The sequence below is a fragment of the Electrophorus electricus genome, chromosome 9, assembly GCF_013358815.1.
Source record: "Electrophorus electricus isolate fEleEle1 chromosome 9, fEleEle1.pri, whole genome shotgun sequence".
Taxonomy (NCBI): Eukaryota; Metazoa; Chordata; class Actinopteri; order Gymnotiformes; family Gymnotidae; genus Electrophorus; species Electrophorus electricus.
The window spans coordinates 19,051,332-19,065,575 of NC_049543.1; the positions used below are offsets into that span (position 1 = coordinate 19,051,332).

The following is a 14,244-nucleotide window of genomic DNA, read 5'->3' on the forward strand; positions in this document are numbered from 1 at the left end:
ATGGTGTTTGATTTGGATTCATGACCAAATATTAGCCTGGGCTGTCACTATAGACAACCGCCAGAAGTTTCATAAAGATTTCTTACAAAGCTGAGTATAGAAATGAAATCAAGCCTTTTTCAGTTTTGAAGCAGTGTGGAGTGGAAGGTTTTGTTTGCCTTGGAGTTCGGCCTGTATCCTTAAAGCAACACCAGGAATGACTAGCATATGAGGTTCTTTAGCTAAACTTCTAGAACTTTCTTCTGATGTATCAGCTTACTTCTCCTGGCACCCCTCTCCAAACATGTGGCCTTCTAATTAAACATAACTGGCATATGGATCTTGAGTAACCCTTGTTCCAAATGATGATTGCACAGATTTTTATTTTAGTGGCTTGTTGAAGGAAATTACGTTAGTCATTACATAGTTGGGAAATTGCGTTTGCTGTTTTGATGACTTTGAAGTTGTTCATAACGTGTTCAAAGGTAATAGTCATTGGGGAAAAGTCATGTCACTTTCTGGTGGAGAGCATTAGGTTGCTTGTGTCATGTACTGATGAACATGTCTCTGCTATAAATCGCTCATGGTAAAGTATCACCCATGCTATGTCTAATACTGAAAGCTGTCTGATAGTAGTCATCCATTAAACTGTTATCTCTGTTTGTCTTGTTGAAAATGATTAACGTGGCAGGAGAGCAAGAGAATAACACAAGCATATTCTGAATGTCTGTCTCTTTTCTGGATTACCTTTTGTGGCAATTGTAATTCAGTACACTTTAAGTTTTACCAGTTAAGCACTCCCCCTGTGATTGTACATCTCAAGTATAGTGATGTGTGCCATGCAGGAAAGTGAATGTTGCAAACTAATGTCTATTCGGTGATGTATGCAGTCCATTTAGCACACCACACCTACCTGTGATTGCACTCTTGAGATCACTTGGGCAACAGTCTTTTTCCCTTCACTGCTACTCCAGCTTGACTGTTATGGTTCATCAGCTCATTTATTAAATACTTTCTAAAGAGAAATATATTAATATTATTACAACACCTTCCACACTGGGGTGTAACATTTAATTTGTTTGCTCGAATACAAAATGTGTGTACATGCACTGGCCATCTTGTATTTAACTCTGACAAATTCTCTTATCATACATTTTCCTTTGTCCCTAATGGCGGTTTACTCTCTACTCGTCCAGTGTAATAGAGGAGCAGAATATGGGGTCGGATAATGGACACTAAAAGACCGGCAGCCAACATTCGCCACACCTTCAAGAACACACTGAAGTACACTTGATACGCAATCCAAAGATCACCATCCAGCACCTGATTCCTCTCCATGCGCTACCTCCATTTGTAGAATGGAACAGTTGTGCTACAGAGCTGGCCATACGAGTACAATGCCTTTTCTTTCTTTCCATCCCTTTCACTTTTGCCATCTAACGTGCGCGCGCACACGCGTACATGCATGTACACAAAGGCACATTGTTCACACCCTTGTGTCTTAATGTGACACGCTGCCCTGGGATATCGTAGCCTTAATTTTGAGCTTTCTGTCAGGCACAGATGAAGTTCAGGGAATTGTCTGTCCCTCCTCTCAGGCTTATGGAGCTTTGTTAAAACTGGCAATGTGTTGTGATTTATAGACTTTTGTTTGCCTGTTTTGGGATGTCTTGATGGATCAAGTCTGCGCAGTGCCCTATCTAGTTGACCTAGAGGGAAGTTATAATTAAACTTTTGTTTGTTAACAACAAGCTGGGATATTTGGCGGTGAGGTGTCGCTCAGTAAACGGCATGTGATGGCTAGCCAAAACCTGTACTTATACAGATCATCGAGGGCTTTTCTGCACAACAATTTCTAGTTTATTTTTTTATTTTTCCCCCCAAGATGATTGTTGTTGATGCTTCTCAGTTCCTGACGTATAATTTTTGGGATGATTGCACTTCCATCTGTCGTCATCACACACGCAAGTGGGCAGCCACTGGTTTGGGTGTGTCTTCCCTGTGGAATGCTCTAGTCCCATGACACCAGTGGCCTCTCTCTTTGTAGGAAAACATACTAAAAACTAAACTTTTATTTTATAGGTCCTGCTACATGACAGCAAGCATAACAATTTGATTATCTGTGGAATTTGTGTAATTATAGCATATGTCTAGAATTTTTGTTCATGAAGTGATCTTTCTGACCAATAAAATTTAGGATTATAGTTATGTTCTGATGTCTCATGCAATTGTACAGATTTGGCTGAAGTTTTATTCTGATTCTTATATTTCTTTTTTTGTTTGTTTGTTTGTTTGTTTTTGTTTTTTACAGAGTTTGCTATTTAATTTTATTTGTAACCAGGTATTGCATATTTACACTTAATATTTAGAAGCTATCTTACACACGCTTTTCGTAATCTAGTAGTATGGTGAACACTCCTTTAATAATGCGCACTCATCTCGCTCTAGTTAATCAATTAATCACCTCTCTCTTACAAAAAGGAAGGTCAAAATACAAGGTTCCCATGGAGGCAGGAAATGCGGTCATTCTTAAATGCAGCAAAAGACCCTGAATCCCCAGTCAGTCGGAGTCAAAGTCAAAATAAAATGGCTCGCTTAATGGGTTCGTCATTGACCTAGACCGCCACGGACGCGCAGAGCTACTTTAAAATGCAGCGCCCGAAATAGTCTCCTGCTTGTTCAACAGTATTGATTAGCCCGGGCCGTCAAGCTGCCGGGCCTTTTCTGACCTGAACAGCAGAAACAGTAGTTCGGAGAGTCAGCAGATGCGCTCAGGCTTTTTAACGTCACACGATCCTTCGAATCCGATCTTCATCCTCGCCTCCTGTTCTGTGCAAACCCCTGTTCCTGACTGCGTTCATTATTTTAGACCAAACGGACTAACGAATGTAACTCCCACGTCTCAGAAAGCACTCGAAGCAAGTTAAAATCTAACAGAAATAAACCATAGCTGTTGAAGACCGGGAATTGAACTGCAGCTAGCTCTTGATATTAAAAAAAAAAGTGTGTGGGTGTCTGCCGTTATTGCACTTATCGTTGTCTTATACTTGTTCTGCTCTTCTAGGTATCAGCATTGATCCCTGTATTCCAACAGTATTCTAGTTCATTGGTATCTTGAATTCAAGCCTATTGTACTGGCTAGGATACATTCTATGAGTAAATGACAAAGCATTTTGTTAGTTGCTCTGGAAAGGGCATCTGCCAAATTCCATAAATGTAAATTTATTGATTTGTGTGTTGTGGGTGGGCTGGTGGGGTGGTCTTTTTGTGTGTGTGCATGCATGTTTGTGTGCCTGAGTGTGCGCACGTGCTTGTGTAAATTCGTACGTGAGTGCTTGCAGGAGAGTGTGTGTGTGGGGGGGGGGGGGGGGGGGGGGGGGGGGGGGTTGAGCTGTCTCCATGCTTTTATTACAAAACTGTTACAGATACTTTTGGTTTCTCAAAAAAAAAAAATCCCCCAAATACCCTCCAAGGTCATTGCACCATATTGATCTAATCCATGCTAGATACGGATCAGCTATTTTTCCTTGGTGTCGCACATAACTTCCTGTTAGCTTGTCTTAGCTTGCATGTCAGTTTCACCTGGCAGCTGCATGAATGGCAGTGCCCTGATTTCACCAGGTCCTATTGTTCCTGCTGTCATTTGACTTTGCCTCCAGTTTGTCTCTGGGATCAGGTTTCTTTTGGCCCATAGCTCTGGAAAAATCTGTGTAGCGCACCAAAACTGACCTGCAAGCAGGGCTTGTCCTCTGCGAGGTGCCAGTGTCCAAGCTTTTCCCATCGGTCACCTGTTTAATTATGAGATGCGCTGTTTGGAGAACAGCACCTGAAATGTCAATTACTCATCCAAGGAACACTGACTTGTTAGAAGTAGCGTCTTTCTATAACATTCTTTGTGGTTATGACTGTGCTTGCCAGAGTACCCCCCCCCCCCCCACACACACACACACACCTCTCCTGCTCCATGCCTCCACCGTCTCTTTCTACCCTCATGAACCTCATTCATGTCCCGTGTCTTCTATTGCGCTTTCATGCTAGCAGTGGCCTCAGTCATTTTGACTTGGCTGTGCCCATTCCCATATGTTATATGTCACATCTAAAATACAACAGAGCTTCAGTAGACTACAGTGTGCTAGTATTCTGTGTACTTGCTGCAGTATATTATGAAATTGCATATTGTTTACATACAAAAACTTTTATGTTGTCTGGTGTAAAAAGTGCTTAAAATACATAAATATCTTGAGATACTTAAACATCTATTTTATTTTGCATCGACCATTCTATAAAGCAAATTTGAAGGATTAAGCAGCTCTTGATAATTTTGAACGTGCACAAATGAAAATGCCTGAGAATATAGGACTGTGAGACAGGTTACTCTGTTATTGCTTGTGTGAGTGTGTGCATGTGGTGGTTTTTTTTTTTGGGGGGGGGTTAGCAGTACATGTCAAGCAGGTGTGTGATCATCTACATGAAGTAAATGTGCCTTTGGCAGCAGAGCTTAGTGTGTGTGCCCTGCCTTTCAGCTTATGCCCTACTCCTTCCATTTCCCCTCTTTTGACCCCATCTTCTCTTTATTAACAGTATTGTATTAGGAGTTGGGGTGTGGGTGTGGGTGGGGGGGTTCCTGAGCTGTTTGTGGTTGTGCAAATGATTGTGTGTCACTGCCTTGCAAATTAAATGTTTGTTCTCTGGCTTCAAATACTTAAATTGTATCTGTATCACCCATACACCCATATACAGATGCAGTAAAATGTGTATTGATTTGCCCAGCTGCACCTGATGAACCTTTTGACATGAATGTTTCTCTGTCCAGTGAGTTTTGAACCACAGTGTTTCTGATTTTTATATCTGATTACCTCCTTACACTATGCAATATGGAGTATTTATGGAGACAATAAACAAAAACAAACAATAGCTTAAAAACAAATGTGTGGCAGTTCTATAATTTAGTTTTTCCCAGACTCACAGGGCCCTGTTTAGGGTTTATGAATTGGCACAGGAAAAGTCAGGTTTGTGTGATCAGGATCCAGCCATTTTATGATGTGGTGGTGATAAGGACCCCTGCTGGTTTTAAGCGCGCCCGATCGTGGGAGATCTCTTGGTGTTCTGGAACAAATTTCTCTGGCTCTAAAGTATTGCAGCACTGTGTTCAAAGTGATTACTACGTTATTAACTCCCACTAGGACTGCATGTGCAGGGTAGCACTTTTAACTGATCGCAGGATATTTCATGGTGGCAGAATGCTCTCATCCCAAAGACACTAGCATCTGTAAAAAGGTCTGCAAGTCTAGCTCAACAATCACGACCATATATCTGTAGTCTGTGTTGCTACTGTTGAGAATGACCTGTCTCCAAAAGAGGAGCCAGTTAGCAGTGATCCAGCATTAATGAATTACCTAGGTGATGTCAAATGATACATGCCAACAGATGACGGTCTGAAACTGTAGACCTAGAAGGCGTACCTAATAATGTGGGCGATGAGGGCAGATGGGTGTTTTTAAGGAAAAAAGTGAGGGTACAGCTGTCTTACTATGCCTTGCCTCAAATGAGTCATGTACTCTGACATCCTTAATTTAGAGCTTAATGGTCCATTCACTCGCACCATGTGAGACCGATCTGTCCCCAGGTGAGACACACCTGTCCACCTTTCCAAAACTGACACTGATTGGAAGTTGCAGCTGCAAGTGCTGCTTCTACATGGAGTGATCTGTGGGGAGAGTGCTGAGCACCGCCCTGTGTGGGGATGTTGGAAGTCTTCTGTCCAAATTTCTATGGCAACAGGCCTTCAAGAGCATTACACAAGCGGTGGGGGTGTGGGTGGGGGTCTGGGTGTGGGTCTGGGTGTGGGCAGGGTTGGGTATGTGGATTTGTATGTGAAGGTGATGGATCTCTCTATAGCATTAAGACAAAGGTGGTACAGTTTATTACCTCTCCAGTAGTATGGAAAGCTACCTCCAGACACTCCATCTAGGCTTTGGAAACAACACGTCAGCCAATAAACACCACACCTGTTGAACAGACCTAGACTACTTAACAATTAACGGAAACGAATTCCCATATAGACAACTGAAGGGTTTTGTATCACTTATCAGCAGTATGGTGGAAATAATGAAGCCTGTGCAATGCCATTTTAGTAAAAGTGTGAGTTTGTAATCTAGTTTCAAACATGCCCATGTCCTGCAGCATGAAGTCATTGTTGGGTGTAAACATTTAGCAATGAGATTTACTTTTAGCAATGAGGTCATACAGGGCATCAAGATATTCTCTGCCATGCATTTTGCATGGATGAATGAGTGCATCTGTGTGTGTCTATGAATGGTGTTTTCTGAAACTTGATTACTGTGTGTGCGGGAGCGTGTGTGGTGGGGTTTTTTTGGGGTGGAGTGGTTAGTGTACATATACACTCACTGGCCACTTTATTAGGTACACCTTGCAAGTACCTTCAGAACTGCCTTAATTCTTCATGCATAGATTTAACAAGGTGCTGGGAACATTCCTTAGATAATTTTGTCGATATTGACATGCCAGTATCACGCAGTTGCTGCAGATCCATGGTGCAAATGTCCCATTCATGAAGCCAGTTTGAGATTATTTGAGCTTTGTGACATGGCATGTTATCCTGGTGGAAATAGCCATCAGAAGATGGGCACACTGTAAGCATAAAAGAGTGGACATGGCCAGCAACAATACTCAAGTATGCTTAAAAACTGAACATAGAAAATGTTGAAAATTTGAAGATATCTAAAATTGAAATTATCCCTCACACTGTTACACCATCAACAGCGACCTGACCCGTTGATGCAAGGCAGGATGGATCCATGCTTTCATGTTTATACCAAATTCTGACCCTACCAACAAAATGTTGCGGCAATAATAGAGACTCATCTGGCCAGGCAACATTTTTCTAATCTTCTGTTATCCAGTTCTGGTGAGCCTGTGCAAACTGTAGCCTCAGTTTCCTGTTCTTAGCTGACAGGAGTGGCACCTGGTGTGCTCTGCTACTGCTGTAGCCCATCAGCTTCAAGGTTTAACATGTACGTTCAGAGATGTCCTTGTGCAAACCTCGATTGTAACAACTTATTTCAGTTACTGTTGCCTTTCTATTAGCTCAAGCCATTCTCTGTAAATCCTAGATATGGATTTGCATGAAAATCCCAGTAGATTAGCAGTTTCTGAAATGCTCGGACCAGTCAGTCTAGCAACAACCTTGCCACATTCAAAGTCACCTTTCTTCCCCATTCTCATACTTGTTTTGAACTTTAACAGATCATCTTCACCATATTTATATGCATTGCGTTGCTATAATGTGATTGCTTGATTAGATATTTCCATTAGCAAGCAGATAAATGGGTGTACCTAATGAAGTGGATTGTGATTTGTATATGCTCATACACACTGGATCAGAACCTGTGTGGCTTCAATTGTCATGTGCATGTGGCATGGAAGAACCAACCCCACCACCCTGAACTAATTTTTGAATCAATTTTTGAATTTCCTCTCCATTTTCATAATACCTGCAAATTCCCCCATAGCTGTTTAACACTCCTCTGCCGCACCTCTTCTGTCTGGTCTCTGTAGATGAGCGTGAGGCTGTACAGAAGAAGACCTTCACCAAGTGGGTGAACTCCCACCTGTCCCGTGTTTCCTGCCGCATCACTGACCTGTACATGGACCTAAGGGATGGACGGATGCTCATCAAGCTCCTGGAAGTGTTGTCTGGAGAGAGGCTGGTACGTAGCCTCCAGCACTAGTACAGCTGCTGTATTTAATCTAAACTAATTTTAAAAAAAAACTATAGGCCTGTTCTCAGATCAGCAAAGAGGCAAGTTTAACAGAGGCCTGCAGCTGAAATTACCTTGGGGATCTGGCTTGGATCCCAGGGTCCCCATGGGTTTAAGTTACAGGGGTTTGTGTCTAGTGGAAAAACACGTCACTTGCTGTTAAATGTATGTTGCTTGAGCCAGTTGAACCTAGTGAACTTTCTGAAATGTGTTTCTAAAGAATGTTCCTTAATTAGCTGTTTGATGTTTACATCTTGCTGGTGAATAAGTGGGTTCCAAATACCTCTGACATTATATAGGGAAGTTGAGGTCAAAAATGAAAGTTCTGGATATAGAGTAGATCTCATCATAAACCCACATACCATCTATAAAACTGACCTGGTGGCTTTCTGAACCCCCATCCTTTCCAACAAGCCTGGGCAGGCAGCTCCGGAATCGAAATTAAGACGGATTACGGGCTCTGTCTCATCCCTGCCATCCGGATCTTGTGACTTCCAGCAGAATGTGCCTGGAGCCCAGCCGCCTTTCACTAAAGCCTCCCGGGTGTCTCTCTGGCTGAGAACAACATAACCACAGCTTTGACTGTAGCCCACATGAATATGACCCCTCTGTCTTGCTACTGAAGTTTCACAACACTGCCAGGCAGTTACCCCCCCCCTCCCCAAACTGGACCGCTCTTTTGGCATGTCCAAGCAATTATGAAAGCGAATACAAAGATCCCATTTTCCATCAACAGAATGGAATGGGCCAGAGAAACTAAGTGAACCTTATTGAGATTCTTGATGGATGGAGCAGGATGACGCTGTGGCGTCGTATCGCATAACCGTGACTCGGAGCCAAGGAGGGCAGTGTTGCGGAAGGAACTGCACTCCAGTCATCCAGACAATGGACGACTCAATCTTTTGCCATACATTGCAGAAATAAAGTGAATATTTGTTATTGAAATCAGGAATGAAAGTAGCAGTTTGCTGTTGTCTGTGTGTTTTTCAGATTACATACACTGTGTAAGGTTATGCAAAACTTGTTGAATTATGAGGGTTTTTTAATTTAATTTTATTTTTTTACAAAGGATAACTGCTCTAATGATAGCTGTTTGTTAAAACAAAGAGCAAACACTCAGGAGGAAGTATACAAGATTCTACATGTACAGACAATGATGGACACATTTGGTAACTGACATAATGCAGTGTAGATATGGAGATGACAAGTAGGCAACTAGGAGCTGGCAATGAGCCCAGGTCTACGAGGGCATGGCAATGATTACATTGATAAATAAGACACAGGAAAATTCTGTTAAAGCGAGGCAGAGCAGGGTGGAACAGCTGCGACTGTGGCCATGGAAACTGTGACATAACCAACCCAAGCTACAGCTCCTGGTACGCTTTTCCCTCAACTCCCCAGCCTCCAGCACCCACTCCTGCTGTGGACCAGGGGTGGTGTCTTCTAAGGCAACACTCCTTGGAGTAGCAGAGAGGAACAACACTCCCAAAAAAGGAAGAGAGACCAGATGCACACCCCTGGACTGCGATGGCTAGGGTCAGGCATGCGTGACCTCCATGCCCAGGCCAGGTCTCACACCATCAGCTGCACCCATTAAGATCAGCAGAGCCTTGCATTTCCATGCCCAGCATTTGGGAGATCCCCTCTCATCAGCTGATATGTTCCATTACACATTGAGGATGTGAAGAGGATCATCAAAGCAAAAGTGTGTCAAACTTTACTGAAATGATATGAAACTATGAACAGATAACTGCTCTTACCATAGGATTACACAGAAGGACAGGATATCATGGTGTTGGACAGTAAGGCTCAGCAAAAAAAGGCACGTTGATGCCGTTAGTAATGGGTCAGTTGGTGAGCCATGGATGTTGACAGTGAGGGGAAGTGGAGTGTGAAGTTTCGCCGTGGGTATTGACATGGTTCCTGGAGCTTGTACTGTTGCTGTTCTCCACAGCCAAAGCCTACGAAGGGCCGCATGCGGATCCACTGTCTGGAGAACGTGGACAAAGCCCTGCAGTTCCTCAAGGAGCAGCGCGTCCACCTGGAGAACATGGGCTCACACGACATCGTGGATGGTAACCACCGCCTCACCCTGGGCCTCATCTGGACCATCATCCTGCGCTTCCAGGTCAGCTGACACCTACGCTCAGTTTTCATTGGCTAAACTGACTTTTTATCCTGCTGTGCATTGGTTCCTAGGTGTGACATGGTCAGTATTGGTGGCAGTGGTGAGAAATAAATTTTCCCCCAGTGCTTTTCTAATGTATCTTTTGAACATGACTCTGAGTTAAGAATCTTGTCATGTTAGAATAATTTAGATTTATGAGGTGTCAATGGAAAATGCTAGTCATGCTAGTGTTTGCTGTTGTGCTATACAATAATCATGTTTTAAGTAAATAGGAACACAGTGCATTGGACTAAGGGGTGTTCAGATTTAACATAAGATTTATTTTTGGGAACTAAACTGTGAGACTAATTTATCAACTGATAATAAGAAAAAAAGAGCATTTCTTTGTAATTAAAATGGATGGATTAGTAGTATCCAAGTTTGCCTTAAGATATGGATGCATAACATTTTTAAGCTCTGCAATTACAAAAAGGCTAAATGCACATATTAATCAAACATGTTGGTGTGTGGGTGTTTTATTTATTTATTGTATATGTATGGAAGATTATTTACTAGGAGATTGTGAAGGATGCATGTGTGTGGCACTTTTATATGAATAAGGGGTGGTCTGATGTCTGTGACAGATTCAGGACATTAGCGTTGAGACGGAGGATAACAAAGAGAAGAAGTCTGCGAAGGATGCCCTGCTTCTGTGGTGTCAGATGAAGACTGCAGGGTACGTACACACACATATATATTTATCAGTGTAGGCCCATACAAGTAATTTAGGCTTTGCTTCCTTTATTAATTAATTTAAAGTTATGCCTCAAAAAGGAAAATCAAGGCATTTAAAAAGTATTTACATATTGGCATTTATACCAGTTGAGTTACTGACATCTGTAAGCCTGATTAAAAGTGACCCGTAGCCTTGCTGGATAGTTTACATTCAATCAGGCTTGCTGAAATTAGTTATACAGTCTTGAATTATTTGAGCCAACCTGAAGCTAGATAGATCCCACATCTATACCTTATCCCATGTCTGCTTCTTAACTGTGATTGATTTTTGTTTTGTGTGTGGTTTCAGCTACCCAAATGTCAACATTCACAATTTCACCACCAGTTGGAGAGATGGCATGGCCTTCAATGCCCTTATTCACAAACACAGGTACACAAGATAAATTGTAGTTCAGTCTAATGTGCCATGGGATTATGGGTATTCCATCTCACTCTCCTTCTCATTGAACCCCCCCCCCCCTCTCTGTCTCTGTCTCTCTCTCTCTGTGTCTGTCTCTCTCTCCATTTTAACATAGACCTGACCTGATAGACTTTGATAAGCTGAAGAAGTCCAATGCTCACTACAATCTGCAGAATGCCTTCAACCTGGCTGAACAGCACCTGGGCCTCACAAAACTTCTGGACCCAGAAGGTCGGTCGCTTTCACTTAAACATGTCCCCCTTTTCCCTGGTTTTCAAGATCATAGTTTACAATGGAAATGGCTAAACCTTTGCTATGTCCCCCAGCACACTTCACAAGGCTTCCCTCCATTTTTAAAAATTAGGAAGCCAAACCCCATAGCACAGTCAATTACAGAGGAATAAGTTCTGCTAAAGATTGTACTATACAGAAATGGTTTGTTGCAGCAACAGTTCAACTCAGTGACAGGACATCCAGAAATTGAGCTTCAGATTTGATATTAGCACCATCTGGTGTAACAGAGCAAATTGTTCCACTTCATTTTGTGGCTCCTCATAGCCACTAGTGTTTGTGGCAACATTATGCCCTATATCCATAAGTAGGACAGCGCTGTGATATTTTACTGCCTGCTCAGAGGACCAGAGGGGTGAAAATGGACTCCTCTCACACAAAATGGTGGCCTCTGAATGAGCAATCTGCTGGTTCTTTAGGGTGTCCAGATATTCTGTGTCATCAGACAAGTGACCAAGATCCTTAGTGTGATGGCTAAGGATTCACACACACCCCTTGCACTTTCTGACACCGTGAGACAAGTCTACCATAAGAAAAATTCATGGTGTTCATGAAAGGCTGTGGAACAGTGTTCTGGGGACAAATGAGAGGACACATCTTGGAGAAACACTTAGTCTGTGTGTTCAATAAGGTCAATCATCAAACCACACTGGTGTCTGGCCCTCTCGGACCAGGGTTTGACACCACAGTGCTAGATTATCTAATTAGTTAAACACACATGATTCAACTCCTCAATCAGTTGCCAGATTTAGTAGGTGTGTTTGAGCAAAGCAATCATATGCTGGTTTCTGACCCTCCAGGAGCGGACTTTGAGACCCCTGATTTAAACGATATGTTCACTAAAAATACAGAACTATAAAATGTTGTGTGTGGTGTTTTGTTAATACATAGACATTAAGTCATAGTTATCATGTCTTGGATGAAGGTCAGATCACATTTTGGGAGCTGTTAATGCTAAAGTCCAGATAATTCCAACAAATGGCATGTGCTTTGTGATGTTGTGTTCCTTTGTAAAACATATGAGGCGCAAAGTTAAGATTCCTCATGTCGCAGGTGTTAAAACAGCCAAACCTATCCTGAAGCAGTTAGTTCTTTCCTTGGGCTTGGCTTCTAAAGGACATGTAGACACCAGACATGGTAGTCTAGGCTCCAGCTGTTGGAGAGAGGAAACATTGGCATGTTCTTGGTGAAAGTCAGCGAGTGTCATCTCCTGATGGAAGCCCAGCTGGAAGCTCTGGTAACATGCCGAGAGAGGAACAAAGAGCAGGGACGTGAGGAAGCAGAGAAGCATTGTTCTTGGCAAAGAGTAGGAAGTTCACAACGCTTAACAATATGTAGCTCACAGCGTTTACTTCACACAGCACACTTGACAAGACTTCCTGCTTTTTTGTCTGTGGACAAATGAGGAAGCCAAGCCCAATGTTTTGTCTGGGGAGTTGTTGATCCTTGCAATTTTGGGACACGTGTGCGTGTGTGATCCAGATATCAGTGTCGACCATCCTGATGAGAAGTCAATCATCACCTATGTTGTCACCTACTATCACTACTTCTCAAAGATGAAGGCACTGAAGGTGGAGGGCAAACGTATTGGAAAGGTGAGACAGTCCAAATAATTTAAATAGTTTTTAAATGGCTTGAAACAATATATAAATACCTTTTATCCTGTACAAGGTAGCAGTGTGCACTGTTGTAGTTCCTCCATCCAAATGAAGCACTTTAAAACCTAAACCTCAAAATGGCCCTATGAATATATCTTTAGAATTTGTAGCTGTAAAGCAATTAATAAGCACAATAGAGTCAATATTATACTTTAGGAAGGTTGCATATCTCTTTTATCAACCAATCTGACATTCACAAATGCCTTACATCAAGTTCATACTGACAGGATGTAGTTGCATCTAAAATTTCCAGTTGCATTTCTGGGTCATAGGTGCTAGACAACGCCATTGAAACTGAGAAGATGATCGAGAAATATGAGTCTCTGGCCTCTGACCTCCTGGAGTGGATAGAGCAGACCATCATCATCCTCAACAATCGCAAGTTTGCCAACTCCCTGGTGGGAGTGCAACAGCAGCTGCAAGCCTTCAACACATACAGAACAGTGGAGAAACCTCCCAAGTAAGAGATCCTCCCATGTCCTGAGCATTGCTTTCTATGTTGCAGATGCCATGACGATGTTGGCCAATACTCAACAGGTGTCACAGATCTAGAAACAGTTCTCCTTTCCTGAAATGGTTGTATTAATACAACACTATATCAGCACTCTTACTCTGAGAAGTTTGATGGATGTGACCTATGGGGTTTCACTCTTGGCCAGGTTGGCAGGCAAATAATTGGTTCCTTTTGTTTTTTAGGTTTACAGAAAAAGGCAATCTGGAGGTGCTCCTATTCACTATTCAGAGCAAAATGCGAGCAAACAATCAAAAGGTCTACATGCCTCGGGAGGGGAAACTCATATCAGATGTCAACAAGGTGAGTACTGCCAGCGAGTAGCTATATGGTCTGTTCTACATTCAAACTGAATACTGAATGTCCTGTCAGTAGGCAGTGGGAGAATATCTCTACCAATTATTTGCTGTTTAGGTCTGCGAATGTACTCGGCTGGCCGAGTCACGGTTGATTGGTAGCTCTTTTTGTACGCAGGCATGGGAGAGGCTAGAGAAGGCAGAGCATGAGCGGGAACTGGCTCTGAGGACAGAGCTGATTCGCCAGGAGAAACTAGAGCAGCTCGCACGTAGATTCGACCGCAAGGCTGCCATGAGAGAAACCTGGCTGAGTGAAAACCAGCGGCTGGTCTCACAGGTGCCTGATATGCATGCACACAGAACACTTGGGTCACATGTGACTGGCAATTAAGTTTAGAGGCAGCAGAACACTTCACGTAGTTTGTA

At 42.7% G+C, this 14,244-nt stretch overlaps 1 protein-coding gene across 2 annotated transcripts in view; it reads left to right on the top strand.

The window, feature by feature from the left end:
• LOC113588836 (spectrin beta chain, non-erythrocytic 1) overlaps positions 1-14,244 on the top strand; it is a 60,170-nt gene that overhangs the window by 24,402 nt on the left and 21,524 nt on the right. For both annotated transcript variants that reach the window (XM_027028196.2, XM_027028195.2), the window contains 9 exons: positions 7,558-7,709; positions 9,715-9,888; positions 10,512-10,603; positions 10,952-11,032; positions 11,178-11,293; positions 12,836-12,948; positions 13,284-13,471; positions 13,708-13,825; positions 13,997-14,155. In XM_027028196.2, the coding sequence (XP_026883997.2) occupies positions 7,558-7,709; positions 9,715-9,888; positions 10,512-10,603; positions 10,952-11,032; positions 11,178-11,293; positions 12,836-12,948; positions 13,284-13,471; positions 13,708-13,825; positions 13,997-14,155 (1,193 nt within the window). The remainder of the gene's footprint in view (positions 1-7,557; positions 7,710-9,714; positions 9,889-10,511; positions 10,604-10,951; positions 11,033-11,177; positions 11,294-12,835; positions 12,949-13,283; positions 13,472-13,707; positions 13,826-13,996; positions 14,156-14,244) is intronic.